Source organism: Barbus barbus, assembly GCF_936440315.1.
Source record: "Barbus barbus genome assembly, chromosome: 33".
NCBI lineage: Eukaryota > Metazoa > Chordata > Actinopteri > Cypriniformes > Cyprinidae > Barbus > Barbus barbus.
The window spans coordinates 19,807,112-19,825,172 of NC_136761.1; the positions used below are offsets into that span (position 1 = coordinate 19,807,112).

The 18,061-nt window shown below is 36.1% G+C and overlaps 1 protein-coding gene across 1 annotated transcript in view; it reads right to left on the reverse strand.

The window, feature by feature from the left end:
• The window catches only part of LOC306853326 (teneurin-3-like), a gene marked incomplete at both ends in the record, with an annotated part of 95,903 nt that extends 78,102 nt beyond the window's left edge, over window positions 1-17,801 (reverse strand). The window contains 2 exons of the mRNA XM_079390641.1: window positions 14,346-14,606; window positions 17,522-17,801. Coding sequence (XP_079246767.1) covers window positions 14,346-14,606; window positions 17,522-17,801 — 541 coding nt within the window. The remainder of the gene's footprint in view (window positions 1-14,345; window positions 14,607-17,521) is intronic.
• Between the last annotated feature and the right edge of the window lie 260 nt (window positions 17,802-18,061).

Genomic DNA, 18,061 nt, shown 5'->3' on the forward strand with positions numbered 1-18,061 from the left:
CTGCAGCGAACCCAAATTACATTGTGAATGACGTGAAAATAATGTAATGCTGGTGCCTTCAACATTTAATGTGATTTAAGGGACTGTTCTGAAGTCGATTCGCTGTAGAGTCTCGAAATTGTCTTGCTTTTTTAATCCAGGATGAAAGATCCAATGGCCTGAGTCCGAGATGGGAGACAGGTGACGAGTGCCACCGAAGACCCATGACCTCTATATCCAATTCCACTATGAGGGGTGCAATAAGAGGATATGGAGAGGGTCAATGAGTTGTAACCCCAACTTCCTCGATTTATCTCGGCGTCCTATGAACTGGTCGGCAGAGGTCCTGACCTGCATACATTCACCTCAAACACGGAGTCAAAAATCAATATCTTAGAGGAATAAAAGTACCCAATGGACCGAAACATGGGTGGGTAGGGACATTTAAAGCCTGTTGTGTTGTTGGTGGTTTTAAATAAATAAATAACTAGAAAGGAGACCAAGTCTCAAAAGAATGGAAAAGTGGATGAATGTTATAATTAGCATGCGATCAAATGTGAATAAATAAACTGTGGCCCTACTATAACATAGAAGGTTATTAATAGATCTAAACTGTTTATACAAAAGAAATAAACAAATTCTTCTCCCCGTAAATGAGAGTTTGGATGACTGGTCTTGGCAGGCTGGTTTGTGCACGTTACGTATTCAAGTGGTGAGTGTCAGATTTCACATCCTTGAGTGAGAGTAGGTGGAAGCTTTTATTCGTAAGACGAAAGAGAAAGAATGATAGATTTTGTATAACACCATCAGATGAGTCCGAATTCTTTTCTCACAACTGTGATGGGAGATTTAAAACCTTGAGTCTCGACTTATTTGGTGAGGAAGAATGTTTGCACTTGGCAAAGTGAGGGACGATTATTGACATGCTGGATAGTGAGTGATGTAGTGGGCTACCAAAATATTAATCTGCCCTAAGAACAAAGCTGATGTTCTCACTCTGCAATCACATGCAATCTCTTGCAATCCTTAAGGGGGAAAAATATATAGCATATATTAGACAAATAGGAATCACTCAAGCAATTAGTACGTGCTTGAGTGAAAGTGTGATTGACTGAGCATCTGAACATTCAGACGTGTTTTTTAACTGACCTTGGCTGAGTTTCCCCAAACAGCAAGATGAACGTTAACGGAACGTAAAGTGTACTTGATCTCAACGACATGTTTCCCAAAAGCATTGCTATCTAAATCGCAAGTAAAAATGCTGAAGCCTCAGACTAACTAAAATGGATATTTCTGCTGGCTTATACAGTTTATCAAAGACAACAGGCACAAAATAAAGAATATTAATGCACTTTGGTTTTCACTTAGCCCTTGTAGACTACATTCAAGAATAAAAGACGCACTGGTATAAAATGCTTTTAGAATGGTGCTCTGCAGTCTGTCATGTCACATGATAGGCCTGAATTATACATTATAGACAACAAAATAGAACTTTATGTAGGCCTACTAATTGGGGATGAGAACTAATGATATCTAACTAGAACAGTGGGCGTAATTCATAATAAAAACTGTCTTCATTTACTCATGTGAATAAAAGTTGAACAATTCACTTTCTTTGTTAAAAAAAATGAGTCAAACTATTCCTTTAACAAATCACATTTCACAAGAACTATTAAATCTAGCAACTGTTTTAGACGTACATATGTAGCCCTAAATAAATGTTAACACAACAAAGTGTAACAATTTTTTTTTAAGTCAGTGCTAACCAGAATGTTTGGTTTTCAACATTCTTTAGAATATCTTTTTTGATGCCAATTTTCATTTTTGGCTGAACTATGCATTTAAATTCAGATTAAGTGTCCACCAAAACAAGTAGGCCATGCAGAACAAGAGATAACTCTTAAAAGATCCATAAAACAACTTTTGCTGAGTTACATTTAATATTTAATATTAATTTGTGTTGACCTTAAATATTTCTTACCAAAGCCATACTTATTCTTCCTATGCTCACTAATGCTTTAATAACATAACTTTAAATGTCTCAACAACATAACATACAACTTCCATGTGTAGTATTTTGTTAAATTTACATGCTGGGGAGACTAGCCACTGAATAAGTTAGACGACAAAGACAATTCCTGTAATGATGCCCTTAAGTCCTACTTCATAATCAGTGTGCTAATTGGGGGGGGGGGGGGTAATGTTTGATTAGTAACGTTATCGGGAAACACTTGCCTTTATACTTTACAATGATCTGAAGAGTTTTTTTTTTTTTCAATGTCTGACTCCATGTTAACTGTGGGAGAGGAGAACTACAGACTACAGTAAATATGCCATCTAATTTTGTTCTTATTCAAACCAATGCTCTCGAAGACAAATGCAAATTCTAAACCATGCTGTAATTGGATACAGTTTTTATGCAATCTCTCTGTATACTTACTTGATTCATGTACAAAACAAATTTAATGCAAAATTTATTTTAACATGAAAATGATTTCTTATTTGTGCCTGAAATGCAATGTTAATGTTATTATTCTTTTTTGTGCAATTGTGCAATGGAACACAAGAAAATGTTGCTTGTGTTTTATAATAATACATGCAATTTTTGTTTTCTTTCCACTACCCCAATTCCTTTTATCAGTATTACAAAACGGCAAAAAAACACAAAATCTTTCATTTTCATGGCGATGTTTGAAGATTTCTCCCCTCATCACAAAACACAGCCATCTAGGCTCACAGTTGGACAATTAGAAATACCAAAAAAGGTCCAAGTCAATTTCTCAAATTGATTCCAAAACAATATTGTATTTATAATTGAGAGCAACACTTTCCAAAAACCCTAAAGCCCAGATAAAGACACCCTCCATCTGTGCTGTGGGATACAGAAAAAGCCTTTTGAAGCACGTCATCTTTTTTAGGCCATCAAAACCTAATCCTGCTATAAGCCGATCAATTGCATTATATATAGCTATAGACTGTAACCTTTAAGGCAAAGCCCTCTTGCTGAACTGTAATAAAAAAAAGCAGAACAGACAAAAAGACAATTTGACACATCGTAATTATCTCTATCAGTCCTCGTGCTACTTATGAAGCTAAAGCTGCATTGGCACTCCGTGTGACCTGTTTCGCTTGTATCACTCTGTACTTAGACCATCAGACCAAACTCTCCTGCCACCCAGAGTAATGAGAATGCATCAAACACGGGGCTCATCAGCCTTTCTGTTTGAAGTTTGTCTACAGAAAAAAAAAAAAGAAAAAAAAAAACCCTGTGAAAACTACACTTGACTGACTTGCTGCCCACGTTGAGATTTTATCAGATTTTTTTACATTATGAGAGAGACTCTTTCAATCTCTTAGCTGCCACAGATGGTTGCACACTCCTGGACATTCTGGGCATCGTTGTGGAAAAGTGGAAATGCATATGGAAAACAAGCTGGCCTTGGTGTCTGCAATGATCAATGGAGCAAACACCTTGATGTCATAAAGAGAGGCGGGGAAATGTTTGCAGTCGTGACAGATGGTTGGTTAAGCATCCTGACGATGGGTGAGGGACGGCCTACCTGGACGCACATACCAAACCTGCTTCTGGCTGCCCATCTGGGAGTGCGAAGAAGTTTTTCCTGGTAGTCTGTTATGATATGCATTTCAATAGAGCGATTTCCCACCATTCCAAATCGCTATAGTTGATATAGATAACGTGCATTAGCAACGGATTCTCCATCAGTGCGCTAAATGGAAATGTGGAGAAGATATTACAGTACACAAGGGAAAAGCGGTCTCAGTTCTTAAACATCATTATAAGATCAGAGATTCCTCTCTGATCTTATAATGATGTTTAAGAACTGAGACCGCATTCCTCATTGGCCTTAGGGGGTGAGAACGTATACACACATGGAGCCTATATATACACTCCACTCATGTGAAAACACAGTGCAAACACCCACACGCACAAGGAAGGGAGAAAGAAAGACAGAGAGAAAGCTTCACAGGCACTGAAGATCCTGATAGGGGTCATTTATCCTCTGATAATAGCGACCAGGCCAGACAAAAGCAGGGGGCAGCTGGGTTTCCAGGCTATTTCCTGGCCAAACGAAGAGCTTCTGTAACTTTTGTTCACAGTGATGACTTCTGTCACAATGTCTTTCTTGGCCAGACTGTAGAGGCTTCTAACATGCCTTACAGGAATACAAATTAGCTAAAGTTCCTTTAAGGGAAAAAAAGTTCTTCTAACTTTGAAACCAAACCTGGCTCATTACATTGGTTCTATTGTTTTGAGGACAATTTTTTTTTTGTATGTGGGAGGTCTTGCTTGAAGGTTCACTTAATAAGTAAGTCTCCAACCTTAATTAATACCCTTTATAGCTCCCTTAAATATGCACACATGTTCACTTAGTCATGAATATAATATTTCAACTCACTGACTGGCCTTGTCTGATAATAAAGTGTTTTATTCAGAACAAGAACTTCTTACTTTTTCACTTTTATGTTCCTGAATGAAAATATAATTTTTCCACCATCATAAAAGTTTGTATGAAGTACAAAATCCAAATGAATATCAGAGAGAAACACTTTCACATGAACATCCAGTTGAAGCTTAGAGAAAGCAAAAAAAAAAAAACACGTATTTAGAGCAACAGCAGCATCGCTGAAATATTGGTTTATTGTCTATTTTGAAAGGAGCCTTGTTTGGATGTTCCCTGAGCAGCTAGATCTCAGACTGTGCGATATATCTTCAAGCACTTCATTAAAAATGGATAATCTTAAACGATACCAGCAATGAAGATGGTTTATAGCTAAAACAGATTCTGATATATGACGCTCTACAGGGGTTATATTTACGTCAAAAGAGAGGTGGATTTCCTACTTAAAGGGATGATTCATCCAAAAATTAAAATTCTCGATATTTACACACCCTCAAGTCATTCCAAACCCATATGACTTTCTTTATTCTGTGAAATGTGCATTGTTCAAAATATCTTCTTCTGATATAAAGCTCTGACTGAAGATATCTGGGAAAAAAAAGGAGATTTTTCAAAATATTGTCTTTTATGTTCTTCAGAGGAAATAAAGTCATAGAGATTTGGAAGAACATGAGGGGGAAATTGAGTAAATGATGACGCTTTTCATTTTTGGGTGAGCTATCCCTTTAAATGCCTAATATGAGGATGGATTTATTCACTGTGAACAGAAGTACCCATAAGGGAGTATTTATACTTCATGTGTCTTGATCAATTGGTATCAGATTGGGCATGTGCATATTTCACTTACATACTGGCCGCAAGCATATGTGCAAAACAGATCTAAAGCCAAACTACTATTTCTCTGCTATATGCAATGCTAATGTGGGGCAGCAAAATTCTGTTGAATGCTCTCTCTGCCCCATTAGTATTTGAGTTTTGAGATTGCTCGGTCCACGTGTTTCATCCATGATTGCTTGTTCACGCATGGATTACAAGGCTCCCAAATCTCCATATGTGACATAGTGAAGTTTACATATCTAAACAGCCAAAATGCATTTAGTTTTCATGATTACATCTGTAAATAAATAATTTATAATATAGAATAATTTATAATAAATATATTATATATAAAGATTAGGGCTGGGCGATATGGCCTAAGAAAAAAATCTGATTTTTGATTTAAATCAGGTTTTTTTCTCCCTACTTAAAATCAATCTGCCGATGACAAAGAAATTGTTCACAAGATGGCAGGCCCTGCAACATAACATAAAACATAAAATTATGTGACCCTTTTTGATAAGTTTTCTTTAAACACAAGTTTAACATCTTGCTATTCAGTAGATAGGAGGTAGTTCTGATAAAGTGCAAACAAAACATTCAACAGCATTAAATATCAGTGACTGTTGGTTGTTTTTTGGAGGGACGATGACGAATTGTTTTGCAGATCCTCAGCACCACTGACAAACATCTGATCTTGTAAAATGTGTGTTAAGTGCTGCTGCTCCATAGTATAAACAGTAGATGCCTTCGCGAATCTCGAAAGTGAAACTAAAAAGCTATCGTGCATTCAAAAGCGTTTCAATGCCAGGCGTAATTCCTGATGCCCGCAATTATATATACAATTACCCAAGGGGGGGTCTTTGTACACTCAGGACGCACACGCGCACTGAAGTTAACAGTAATCAATTTTTCCACATGATGGCAACACTGTTCGCTTGTGAGGGAGAGGGTATGAGACAGCTCAGCTTTGGTTTAAAAGAGTTAAAAAATATTTGTTATCAGTCATGACTTAACGGGGAAAAATAGAGCAGACACTGAACATGGTTGTAGCGTTCTAGAGCACGTGCGCCAACCGCTTCAAATGGAGTATACTTTGAAAGGCTGTGCGTTAGCGTACAAAAATGAAGTAACGTTAGGCCTTTAACATCATGATGTCTATCTATCAGCCATTGGCGATGGACGGTAGCATCGTCTATCGGCCAAATCCTATATGGCAAACGTGCGGGTGGAGGGCTGAGCTCATTCGGAATTACGGGAGCCCAGAAGGGAGCGTCGGCGGATGTTAAAGAGAAAACCGATTTTCATTCAACAAATCGAGTTAATCTATAAAATCGATTTATCGTCCAGCCCTAATATAGACAATTTAAAAAATCCTCATAAAACACTAACTATATATGGCCTATTTAATTATTTATTTATAATGAATGTGAATAAATATACAGTGCCCTCCATAAGTATTGGAACAGTAAAGACAAAATTGTTCTGTTGGCTGTGGAGTCAAGATATTTACAAATATGAATAAAAGATGAATATGAGACAAAAATACAGAATGTCACATTTTTATTATTGGGTGATTCAACACATAGATGTTTTACCAGCTAAGAAGTTCAGCACTTTTAGAGTTTCATCCCCCTACCTGATGTGAGCATAAGTATTGGAATAGTTGCCTCACAGGTCTTTCTAAGTGATCAGCTGTGTCCTGTTGCATTAATTCTTCAGATATTAAAAGCAGGGAATGTGGTATATCAATTACTTCTGCATTCTGAATCTTGCATTCGATGATGACACACACAAACCAGGATGAAGATGAGGGAGCTGACTTTGAGAGAAAAGCAAGCAATTTGGATGCTAAAAGAAAAGAGGAAGTCAATTAGAGCTCTAGCAAAAACAAAGGGCATGGAGAACTCAAGAGTTTGGAAACCACCAGCGACACCAGCAACCAACAACGACCTGATCGGCTGAGAAAACAACAGTAGTTTGTGACAGACAAATCATAAAAGCTGTGAAAATGAACCCTAAAAGACGTGTCTGTAAAATCACCAACAACTTCCAGAAAGCTGGGGTGATGCTCTGACAATATACTGTCCTCAGGAGACTTTGACACAGAATTACAGATGCTACACAGCAAGATGCAAACCTCTGACCAGCACCAAAAATAGAAAGGCAAGATTGCAAAAAAGCACAAAGGTGAGCCAGAAGAGTTTTGGAACTGTGTTTATGGACCGATGAGACAAAAATGAACCTTTATCTAAGTGATGGGAAAGCAAAAATGTGGAGAAAAAAAGGGAACTGCAAATGATCCCAAGCATACAGCCTCATCTGTAAAGCATGGTGGAGGTGGTGTCATGGCATGGGCATGCATGGCTGCCTCTGGAACAGGCCCTCTCAAGTTTACTGATGACTTAATGTATGATGACAGTAGCAGAATGAATTTGGAAGGGTACAAAACCATCTTGCCTACCAATATTCAAGAAAATGCCACCAGATTCATTGGGAAGTGCTTCATATTGCATCAGGACAATGACCCAAAACACCCTGCCAGTTAAGTCAAGGAATTTATAAGGGCAAAGAAATGGAAAGTCTTAGATTGCCCAAGTCAATATGCAGATTTAAATCCGATTGAACATGAATTTCACCAGCTGAAGAGAAGAGTAAAGGCAGAAACTCCCCAAAACAAGCAACAATTGGAATTGGCTGCATTAAAGGCTGGGAAAAGTATTTCAAAGGATGAGACCAAGAGTCTGGTGATGTCTATGGGTCACAGACTCACTGCTGTGATTGTGCGCAAGGGATCGGCAACTAAATAATAGCTTTTAATCTTTTATATCTGCCTTATGTTCAATTGTCCCAATACTTATGTTCACATCAACGAGTGGGATGAACTCTAAAAGTGCGGTTCTTTTTATTTGGTAAAACATCTATGTGTTGAAACGGCTAAAAATAAAATGTGCTAATAATAAAATGTTTTGTCTCATATTCATCTTTTAATCATATTTGCAAATGTCTTGACTCCACAGCCAACAGAGCAATTTTGTCTTTACTGTTCCAATACTTATGGAGGGCACTGTATAATATTCTGTAAATACTGCTATAAAGAATTATGGTCCTTTTTATGTCAATTTTTTTCTCAATGTGAGGCAATATGTGATGTCTTACATTTATATAGTCGATCCTACAGATACAAACTGACTTTTAATAATTGCTTACACAGGTAGTAAAGGACAATCAAAATGTCAGAAGCTGACAGAATGCACCATAAACCATAGCAGATAAATACATCTGAGAAAGGGGTCATTGCTGCTAAATGAGTAATGAAGATAGATAATGATCTATGACATATGAATCTGCATATAGACTATTTATTATTTTGCAAACAAAGGCAGAATTACCGGATACACAAGACAGAGAAATATCAGGAAATATTATTTTAGAGAGAGATGGAGATGGAAGTGTAACAGGTGTGCTACAAGGATGATGTTTTAAGCAGTGATTTTCACCTGCAGCTGAGCGGGTCTGAGAGCATCACGCACAGCATTTTTATTGCTGCTGCTTTCTTTTCAAAGGCACAACACTGTGTATACACCACAAGCAAGCGGTGCAATGCAATGCAATGCAACAAAACCGATAGAAAAACAAAGACAGTTGCGACGACACGCTGTGCACTCAACGTTGTTAAGGTGTAATTGGTTTTGTTGATAATAATGAAAGTGACTGGTTTTATGTCATCAAGGGCAAACAACTAGAATGTGGCATTGTTGATTCATCCACTGTATGACAGATTTTAACCCTCTGGGGTCTGAGGTAATTTTGGGGCCCTTGAGATGTGTTGACATGCCCTGATATTTGTGCTTATTTCAGCTACTTATAATATACTATTGACCAACATGTATTTTTTTTTTGTATTCAGCACAAACTATGCTACAATAATATGTGACCAAGGTGGATGTACATGTTTGCATTTGTTAGAAAAAAAATATTATGCGTGGTTAGTAAGTTTTGGGGAAAAAAATGTAGCTGAAATAAGGCATAAAAGCCACACTAAATCGTCCTGAATAAGACTTTTGTGTAATCAGTCTTCTAGGCTAGAATATTTACTTCACAATTATGTGAAAATCATTCAGCTTACTCATTCACAGAAAACAATATATTGATTTAAATTTTTAAAGACATGTTTTGTGATAGAAAGCGTATATGCGAGGGAGTGGTAATAGCCTTGAATATTAAGTGGTTCTCACCTGAGAGACAAAGGGCCCTCCCCTAAAGCTGCTAATGGCCCATCACTGTGACTGTGACTGAGGCAGGTAAGACAGAGAGTGTGAGGAGACTGAAAAAATTTATTTTTATTTGTATTTTATTTACAACACAGTATAATCAAAACATACATAATGAAGGTCAAAGACACATTATTGTGCACACTGATCTAACCACAGAGATGTGAACAGACTTTGAGTCATTCCTGCAACAGATTCTGTTCAACAAGTGGAACAAGTACCTTACATTTACTTATTTCCATGGATTCAAGAAGAAAAAAACATAATCAGTAGTCAAGGATCTTGTTTTACCATAGAATATCAGTGTAGTTGACCATCTGATGTTGGTACAGCGATCTCAGAGGAAAACATCTTGAAGAAAGTCATCAGGATTCATCTGTGGTTCAGGTACCTGATCCAAAAAAATACAAACAACCAAAAACATTTGTGAGCATAGACTCATGCATGCTTTGTACTATCGTACACAAAAAAATACATTTTATATCTGAGAAACTAATTATTATTGTTTAGTACGTTATTTAAATCTATTTTTGAACAGAGAAGACTATTAATAATAAACATGTTGTAAACATACTTAGACTCGTAGCATTCAGCATGTTACAATATACTCTCATATTATTGTTTTATATGGAGCATGAAAACAACATCGTGCCGTAAGAAATTGAAATACAATGAATTGTCCATCATATTCAAACACTGTAGTCTGGAATTACAGTTTGGGAAAAACAACTATGATTTTGCAGTCATATAGTCTAGTACGTATGATTCTATAGAAGCTGTTATGATTCTGCAGCCATAGACTCACGTATGCTGTGAACTACAAAAGGATGTACTTTGTACCATTAAAAAAGGATATTTTATATCTGAGAAACTAATTGTTATTGTTTAGCACGATATTAAATCTATTTGTGAACATTAAACATTCTTAGATGCGTAGCATTCATCATGTTGTCGTTTGGGGAAAACCCAACTAAACGCGTTCAGGTTTGTCACAATAACACGCTAACTAATGCAAAAAAGAAGCATTTACTTACTTATCAGATCGATCGATGTATTCTGGAAGAACTCTTGGCTCTTATTCTGAGGTAAATCCAGCCTTTACTCAGCACGTCTTCTTCCAGAAACTATCAGCAGCAGAGATGAACGGAGTCTCGTGACTGTGTGTTTGTTGTTGGGCGTCTCCAAGCGCGCGCGCGTCACGTGGTTATTTACATGTGAACACGAGGGGGCGGGATCACATTAGAAATAATGAGTTAGACTGGACAGACTGAACATCGTGTCGGTTTTATACGGATTACTTTATCACAGAGCGTTTTCGACAACACTTACTTCAGTTGAAAGCAGACACTTTAGGCTTTCTATAGATATAACTCTCATGTTTCTGTGTTGAGTATTTGCTGAGTTACACTTCATTTTAATGACGCATTACTATAAATATATCGCGGAGAAGGAGAAGACAGACAGCGCACCCTGTTTGTTTTCTTTTTTCCCCAAAACCACAAAGTTTTGTTGTAATCGTGAGTGTACTCAAAAAAAAAAGTAGACACTTAACAGTTTCGATTGATGTATAACACTTATTTGTGTGACCAAAATCAACAGAGCATTTTTAGTGTCTTTTGCACTTATCTTAAAAAAACCGAGTTCGTATCGCCGGCGATACAGCCGACCCCAAAGGGGTGAATGTGCTGCACGTGCGGTTTTGTTTACTAATGTGGCGCTCGCGGTGATTTCAGCGTCTGCCGTCTCAATGAGGACATAAATACATCAACAATATCTCCAGAACTGATCTGAAAATGGCATTTTACCATTTAATTTGAGTAAAGCTAGCGTCATATCATACACACACAGAACTTTAAAAGTATTCACGGCAACCCGTCAAAATAAAAGTTTGGTTTAACTTAGCCTATTAAAGACCGTGTGCCAGAAATAGGCTATATTAATATTATTTAGTAGAATGTACATAATACTACTACTTACTACTACTGTTATTTTTTTTAAAGAAATAATCACAAAATATTTTAATTGTAATAGTAAATCCCCTTCATTTGCCAAAAATGTAAATGTTTAATTTTCATTAATTCAAATATAAATTAATTAAAATTGTTTTATGCCTTCATCTGATATCCAGTAAAATTTAAATACACAACACAGAATTTCTGAGGGGGAAAACACATTTCATAAGGCTACTGTAAGAATAAATAAAAATTGTTTGTATGCATTCAAATAATAGACATGCTAAAACACAGAATTTGGTAACAATAAAACATAAGGTGAGAAAAAAATAAAACATTTCATACGGCCCTAAACGTGTCATTTTTATTACACTTTTAATAAATTAAATGTTAAATTGTATAATTTTCATGATTTTAATTAATTAGACATGCTTTTAGATTAATAGCATTTAATTTGACCATTAAAAAAAAAGAGTCCAGAAAAATTCAAACGGAAAAAAACGGAATCCAGAAAAATTAAAATGGAAAAAATTTAATGTAGAAAAAAATTAAACTGAATTTGGGGAAAAATAAAACGGATTTCATAGGGCCCTATATCTGGAAATATTTTGGTTATGAAGCAAATGAGAATATCAACAAATAGAACTTTGGATTTTAATTAGTACATGTATTAGTAAACGTTAGTTTCAATTAACATTTAACTAAGATTAATAAAAGATTAATAAATCAACAAACTTTTTTGTGTTTGTTCATGTAAAATATACCGCATGTTCTCGACTTGTTACATTTATCTTTAAATTAAAAAAATTACCCCCTTAATATTGTGGCAGTTTTTTTCTCCGTGGTATCGAAAATGGTATCGAATATCGATATTTTTCAAGGTATCGTATCGAAGTTAGAAATTCCAGTAATGTGCCAACACTATTATGTACCAGTAAAGTTTTAAAGGGTTGCTCTAAGACCACATATACTGTGAAACCCTAGAAATACATCAAACTCTTACTGTACAAAATGTAGACTAATCATTGATGAAAAATGCCCTTTTTGCATTTTAACACCCGACTGACTAATAAATAAGCAAAGTCACTCTCCAGAGTTGTCTATAACTTTATATAATAATAACTAGTCCCTCTGGAGGAGACTGGATACATAGAGCAGAGTGCTATAATACAGCTTTAGCGTATTTTGCATAGCAGACTGGAGAGATTTCGGGAAAGATGGGGAGAGATACAGAAGCTGAACAACTGTGCAGAGAAACTTGACCTCATTCTCTTAATGGAGTGCTGTGAAGCAGACAGCCCGCTCTCAGCTACATCATTATATTTTGACTCAAACGGACCTAATCCACAGCAAAGAAAAAGAAGAAAAATGGCTTTGAATATGCTGGACAAATTAAACATTTCATATAACTTTTGCCAGAGTATTTTTGAAAAAAAAAAAAAACACAAGGCTATTTTTTAGCCTTATACATAAGTTCCCAACACAAGGAACAAATTTCACACAAAGTGGGTTCCAAAAGTTTGAGACTACCGGTGACTTTTTTTGTTGTCATTTTAACAATAAATTTATTTATTTTTTTCATTGCAAAATATACATATAATAACATATTATTTCCACTATTAAATGAGATTTTACATCCTAGATTTGTAAAATCTAGTAAGATCCTAGAAGTGTACTCAGACTTTTGCATCCCTATGCTTAAATCTAAATATTAAATGTTAGTGAACTTAAATAGAACTGTAGCCTATTACTTGGTTTATCCTATAGTGTACATATTCTAAGCTATAATCTGACAAGAGCTTCTCAAGAGTGAATTATTGCACTATATTAAACATTATATCACACCAAACGAGGAAGCAGCAGCAGTAAATAGTATCTAATATGACATGTAAATTGAGCGTGTGCACTTCAGATGCGGTTTTCTTTGATCAATGCAGTGAACGCTGAACATGAGACACTACAGTTCCTCCATTAGAAATGTTTAGCCTACAATGAGTAGGATTACACTCCCCTATTTTCCCTTATCTCTTTTAAAACAACATTTCTGCAACAAATACCCATATTGACAAAAATATCCACTGCATGGCAGAACAAACTATTTTAAAATCTTCACTTCCTTTTTTTCCCTACTTATCTTGCATATGTCGCAATAACTCAGTAGTGAATGCATGAATGTGAATAATAAAAAAGAGCTTGGCACAGACTATTCTGTTTTTTGCTTTGAAAGCAAAACCAACTAGACACATCACAACAACAGCAAATAAACTTTGTCCAAAACAGTCCACCATGCTCGCTGCTGAAAAAAAAGCTATTTATGCGTCTTCAGAAAAAAAAAATCAAATTAAACTAAAGATGTATGTTCGTTGACATGCATGTATTTAATATATAATTCCTTTTTCAAACCCACTCCCTAATCCGTAAGGCATTAAGGATTCCAACACACACCAATTTGCACTTCAAACCAGTGGGCCCCTCTTCATCCACCGAAGCGTTTGTTCACAGGCCCAGCAAAACCCTGTGGATCCGCGCACGAATATGAGTAAATTTAACAAAGCCATCTACGATTCGGCACAGGCCCAGAGGAAGTGTCTAGCAGTTCTCTGCATCGTTTGCTCATATGCTTCAGAAAATTATGTTATTTTCTCTGAAATGCCTATAACTCCCGCCATGCCCCTTAGGCTGAAAACGTAACCAGTCGATCCATTAATACTGTCACCTCAACCAGTCACTGGCTAACGATTGTTAGCTCTAACCAATTACATCCTTGCCCTTGAGTGACTCAAGGTGACTTTGCCTTGACTTGCTCAGAGGTATTTTCCCATTTTTGCAGTCACCAGCATTTACTATCGGGAATTTTGCTCAATGTGAGATTATAATTGAGAATGAAACACAGGTGGACTTACCATTCTCCTGATCCGATTTGTTGTCCTGCTCTGTGTCTGTGAGTGTTAAAGCAGAGTTAGACCGGCTGGACAGTTGCGAGTCCCGTCTGTGTGCCTTAACCCACAGCATGGCGCAGTCGGGAGAAATGCCCCCTGCGTTTTGGATAGGGTCTGCTCCACTGAGCTGTGTATGATGACTGAGTCCGGTCTCGGCGCAGAAGCTCAGACCGCGGCGTGGTGCAGGGCCGCATATCCCAAGCTGCCTCAGTGACAGACTCTGGCCTGCAAGAGTCAAAGTGCATACTTAATACAGAGAGCATGTGCATAAAAAGTAGTAAACAAAATAACTGTGAACTTGCTGAAAACACACACACACACACACACACACACACACACACACACACACACACACACACTATTTAATTATTTAAACTTGCATTCAAACTCTTGCAGTATATACACTTTTATATTAAAATATTTAAAGCATTTAAATAAAGATGCTGCAAAAACAACAGCAGGTTTATGTTCCCAAGTTCATGTTTGTAATATCTGTGGTGACTAATCTTTCTAACCAGGGAATGGATGTCTTTTTTTTTTTTTTTGAAGCTGTGTTTTTTTCTCCCTACAAATGCAAAGACTGATTTGATATAGAAAATCATTTAAGAAAACACAAAATAAGTAAACTACAAAGAATAAACTATGAAAAGTGAAAAAGAGTGACTATTAAAATAACCTTTTGTTGTGTTGCACATTTTCCGTGATATTATTTTTTTTATTGCTACCTTTTCATAGAGAAAAATGAATTTAGATTCCAGTGAATAATCAATTCAAAGTGGCCTTTGTTCAAAAGAATAACGTCACATAAAAAGAATTAACGTTATCAATAAATTTTTACTCAGTATACAAAATGACAAACCAAGCGAAACTAATAAGTAACAGTAACATTCAGACAGTTTTGGCAGAACAAAATATAATATTTATTACATAATTTTTTTGAGATTAAAAATAATGTTGGGAGTTGGGGAGACTCGTTTACATGTTTGTTTTAACACTGCATCAGAAATATACTTTCATTTTTTCATGAACATTTCTGTTATACTATTTTCATGTTTTCATGTATGTTCATTAAAAATACCTACTCAAAATAAAAATTTCACTTACTAACTGAATTATCTTTTTCTTAATTTTTTCTTAATTGTTTCAGCAGGTGAATATCTGTTTAGCTGAATCTGAATGAGGGTAAGCTCTACCTCTTCCAGCACAAGAACATCGGAGGATTTACTACACAGTACAAAATAGAAACTGTTCCACTTCAGATTGAAATTCACCTTGAGACTCACCACCACTCTACTTCATACAGCTCTGCTTTTAAAACCATATTCCTGTACCTGCTAGCATATGCTGAGTGCTTTATGACTAAAAGCCCACAGAGCAGGTGACACATGAAAATGAATACACCGGAATTTAAATTATGAGTACACTCATAGATACGAAACAAAATAACTCAACACAATTGCTGACATTAATTACCACATGAGGGCATTATCTGAAATAAACATTTTGAAATACTGCAAACTGTGGAAGTCAATGCAGGGCAAAGTGCCATGATTTAGCCAGGCTGTGATTAAAATAAAATTTGTATCATGAATACAGGCAAGATCTCTCTCCTTCGGCTTTTGTGCCGATCAGGCACAAACACGGCTGCTAATTAAAGATGTCCCCCTAAGTGTAACAGCCTAAGGTTATGGAGCACACTATAAAGCACAATTAACCAACTAAGTGTATTTCTAATTAAATTAAATTTGAAAGAGCAGTATCCTACCCTTCCACTTAAAAAGTGTCTTATCATGATAAACCATCAAATATTTATAAAATAGTTTGAATAGTTTGTGAATATTCAGCAAATGAGTGTCTGGTGGGCTTTATAAAATATCAAAATTAAATGAAAATGAAGGTGTCAAACCTGTATACATCTGTCTAACAAAAGTGTTTTGACTAACGGTTCTGTACTGATTGAAAATACTTTCATTCAGACCGCTTCAATGACAGGCTGAAATAATATATGTAACTTAGTCAATTAATCAAATTAAAATTTCATTAAATGGCTTACATTTCTAGATAATTAGTGCTTTGCAAAGAACAACCTCTACTACTTTTGCGGCTTGGTCTACAGTATATGAAAAGGTATTCAAGATATTGAAGAAATAAAACCTAGGTGTTGGATCACAGCTGTTAAATTGTTGTTTGCAACCCATACGATCAGACTTTTATTGATTTGGAAAAATGTGTTCATTGAACAGTAAATGGTCTTAAGAGTAATAAAGAATTAGCTGCCTGTGTTATATTGTATGCAGTTGCTGTTAATAAGAAAAGGAGAGGGAAAATACAAAAACAATAAAATAAAATAAAATAAAATTATCCAGGATTGAAAGCATACATAGCTGGTAACAATTGTGCAACCATAGTGATATTAAAGATTTCTTTTTTATCATTTTTCTTTTAGTATTTGTTTTATTGTAGAAATAATGCCTGTATGTCATTGTATGGTTTTTATTGGACAGCGAAACAATAAAATAAAATAAAAATCATCTTGCTTTAATTTCTTTAAATAAAAATATTTATTTATTATTACTATTATTATTATTATTTTTAGAATGTTTTTCTGTGTGGATTTTATTGCATATTCAATTAAGGCAAACTTTATGAAATGATCTTTAACCTAAAATGTACTTAGAAAATTATGTTTTCTCTTTATGGTCTAGAATGTTTTGTCAAAGACATGGGATTTACTTTCTGGATAAAACTGAATTAAATCCGAAGATTTAGCTCCTGTTTGGGTTAGAGGTCAAGGTGAAGTTAGGTCACGTTACTGACTAGTCATGTATCCCAGTATGCTATAATGGACTTATTTAATTTAGAAAGATACAGTTTCATTTTCATTACAATATTACATTGTGCACGCTGAAAAGTTTGATGCAAAATCATTTTTATATACAATAAAATATTAGATATGTCAATAGATGCATGTTTATTCAGTTTAGTGCCATATACTGCATTTCTTATTTTTTATGTTTTATTTTTTAGCATTTCAAACGCCTGTTTTTCTTTTCCTTGTTGGTTTTAAAAAACATCACATTTGCAAGCCTGAAGGACTCCAGAGTCTCCTGTCCATATGGTGAATGTTAAAGAGCACTTACCTGGAGCTCTGTATTCCTCGGTGTCCCTTGGCACCATGTCTGGCATGCGATGCCCATAAAGCCCCTGGGTGGATGGGTGTTGATCAAAGGCCTTCAGTGTCTCACTAGAGCTATAGGACTTCTGGGTAAGGACGGAGGATGAGCCGGTGTGACGGCGGTTGCCAGGACCCTCCCTGTAACCCTCCCCCTCCTCTCTGTCTCCTTTCCTTTCCCAGTCTCTCCCTCGTTCTCTCCTGCTCCGAGAGAGAGAGCAGTAAGGCCGACGCTCCTTCACCTCCATGCTACATTCATGCTGTGTTTCTCCTGTTCTACGCTTCCCTCTTGTTGCTGTCTGTTCTAGTTTGCTTCTTTCCAGCTGTCGGTCTGTCTCCGCACCTCTTTCTCCACTCTAAGTTCCACTCCCACCTGCTTAGAGACACAAAAATACACTGCTTATTGAGAGAAAGAAACAGGTAAAGAAGGCAGCAAAAGAAGAAAGAGAAGACAAGTAGGATGCTGAAACAAAGCCCTAGCGAGATGTCGCTCCTGCTTAGTTCATCG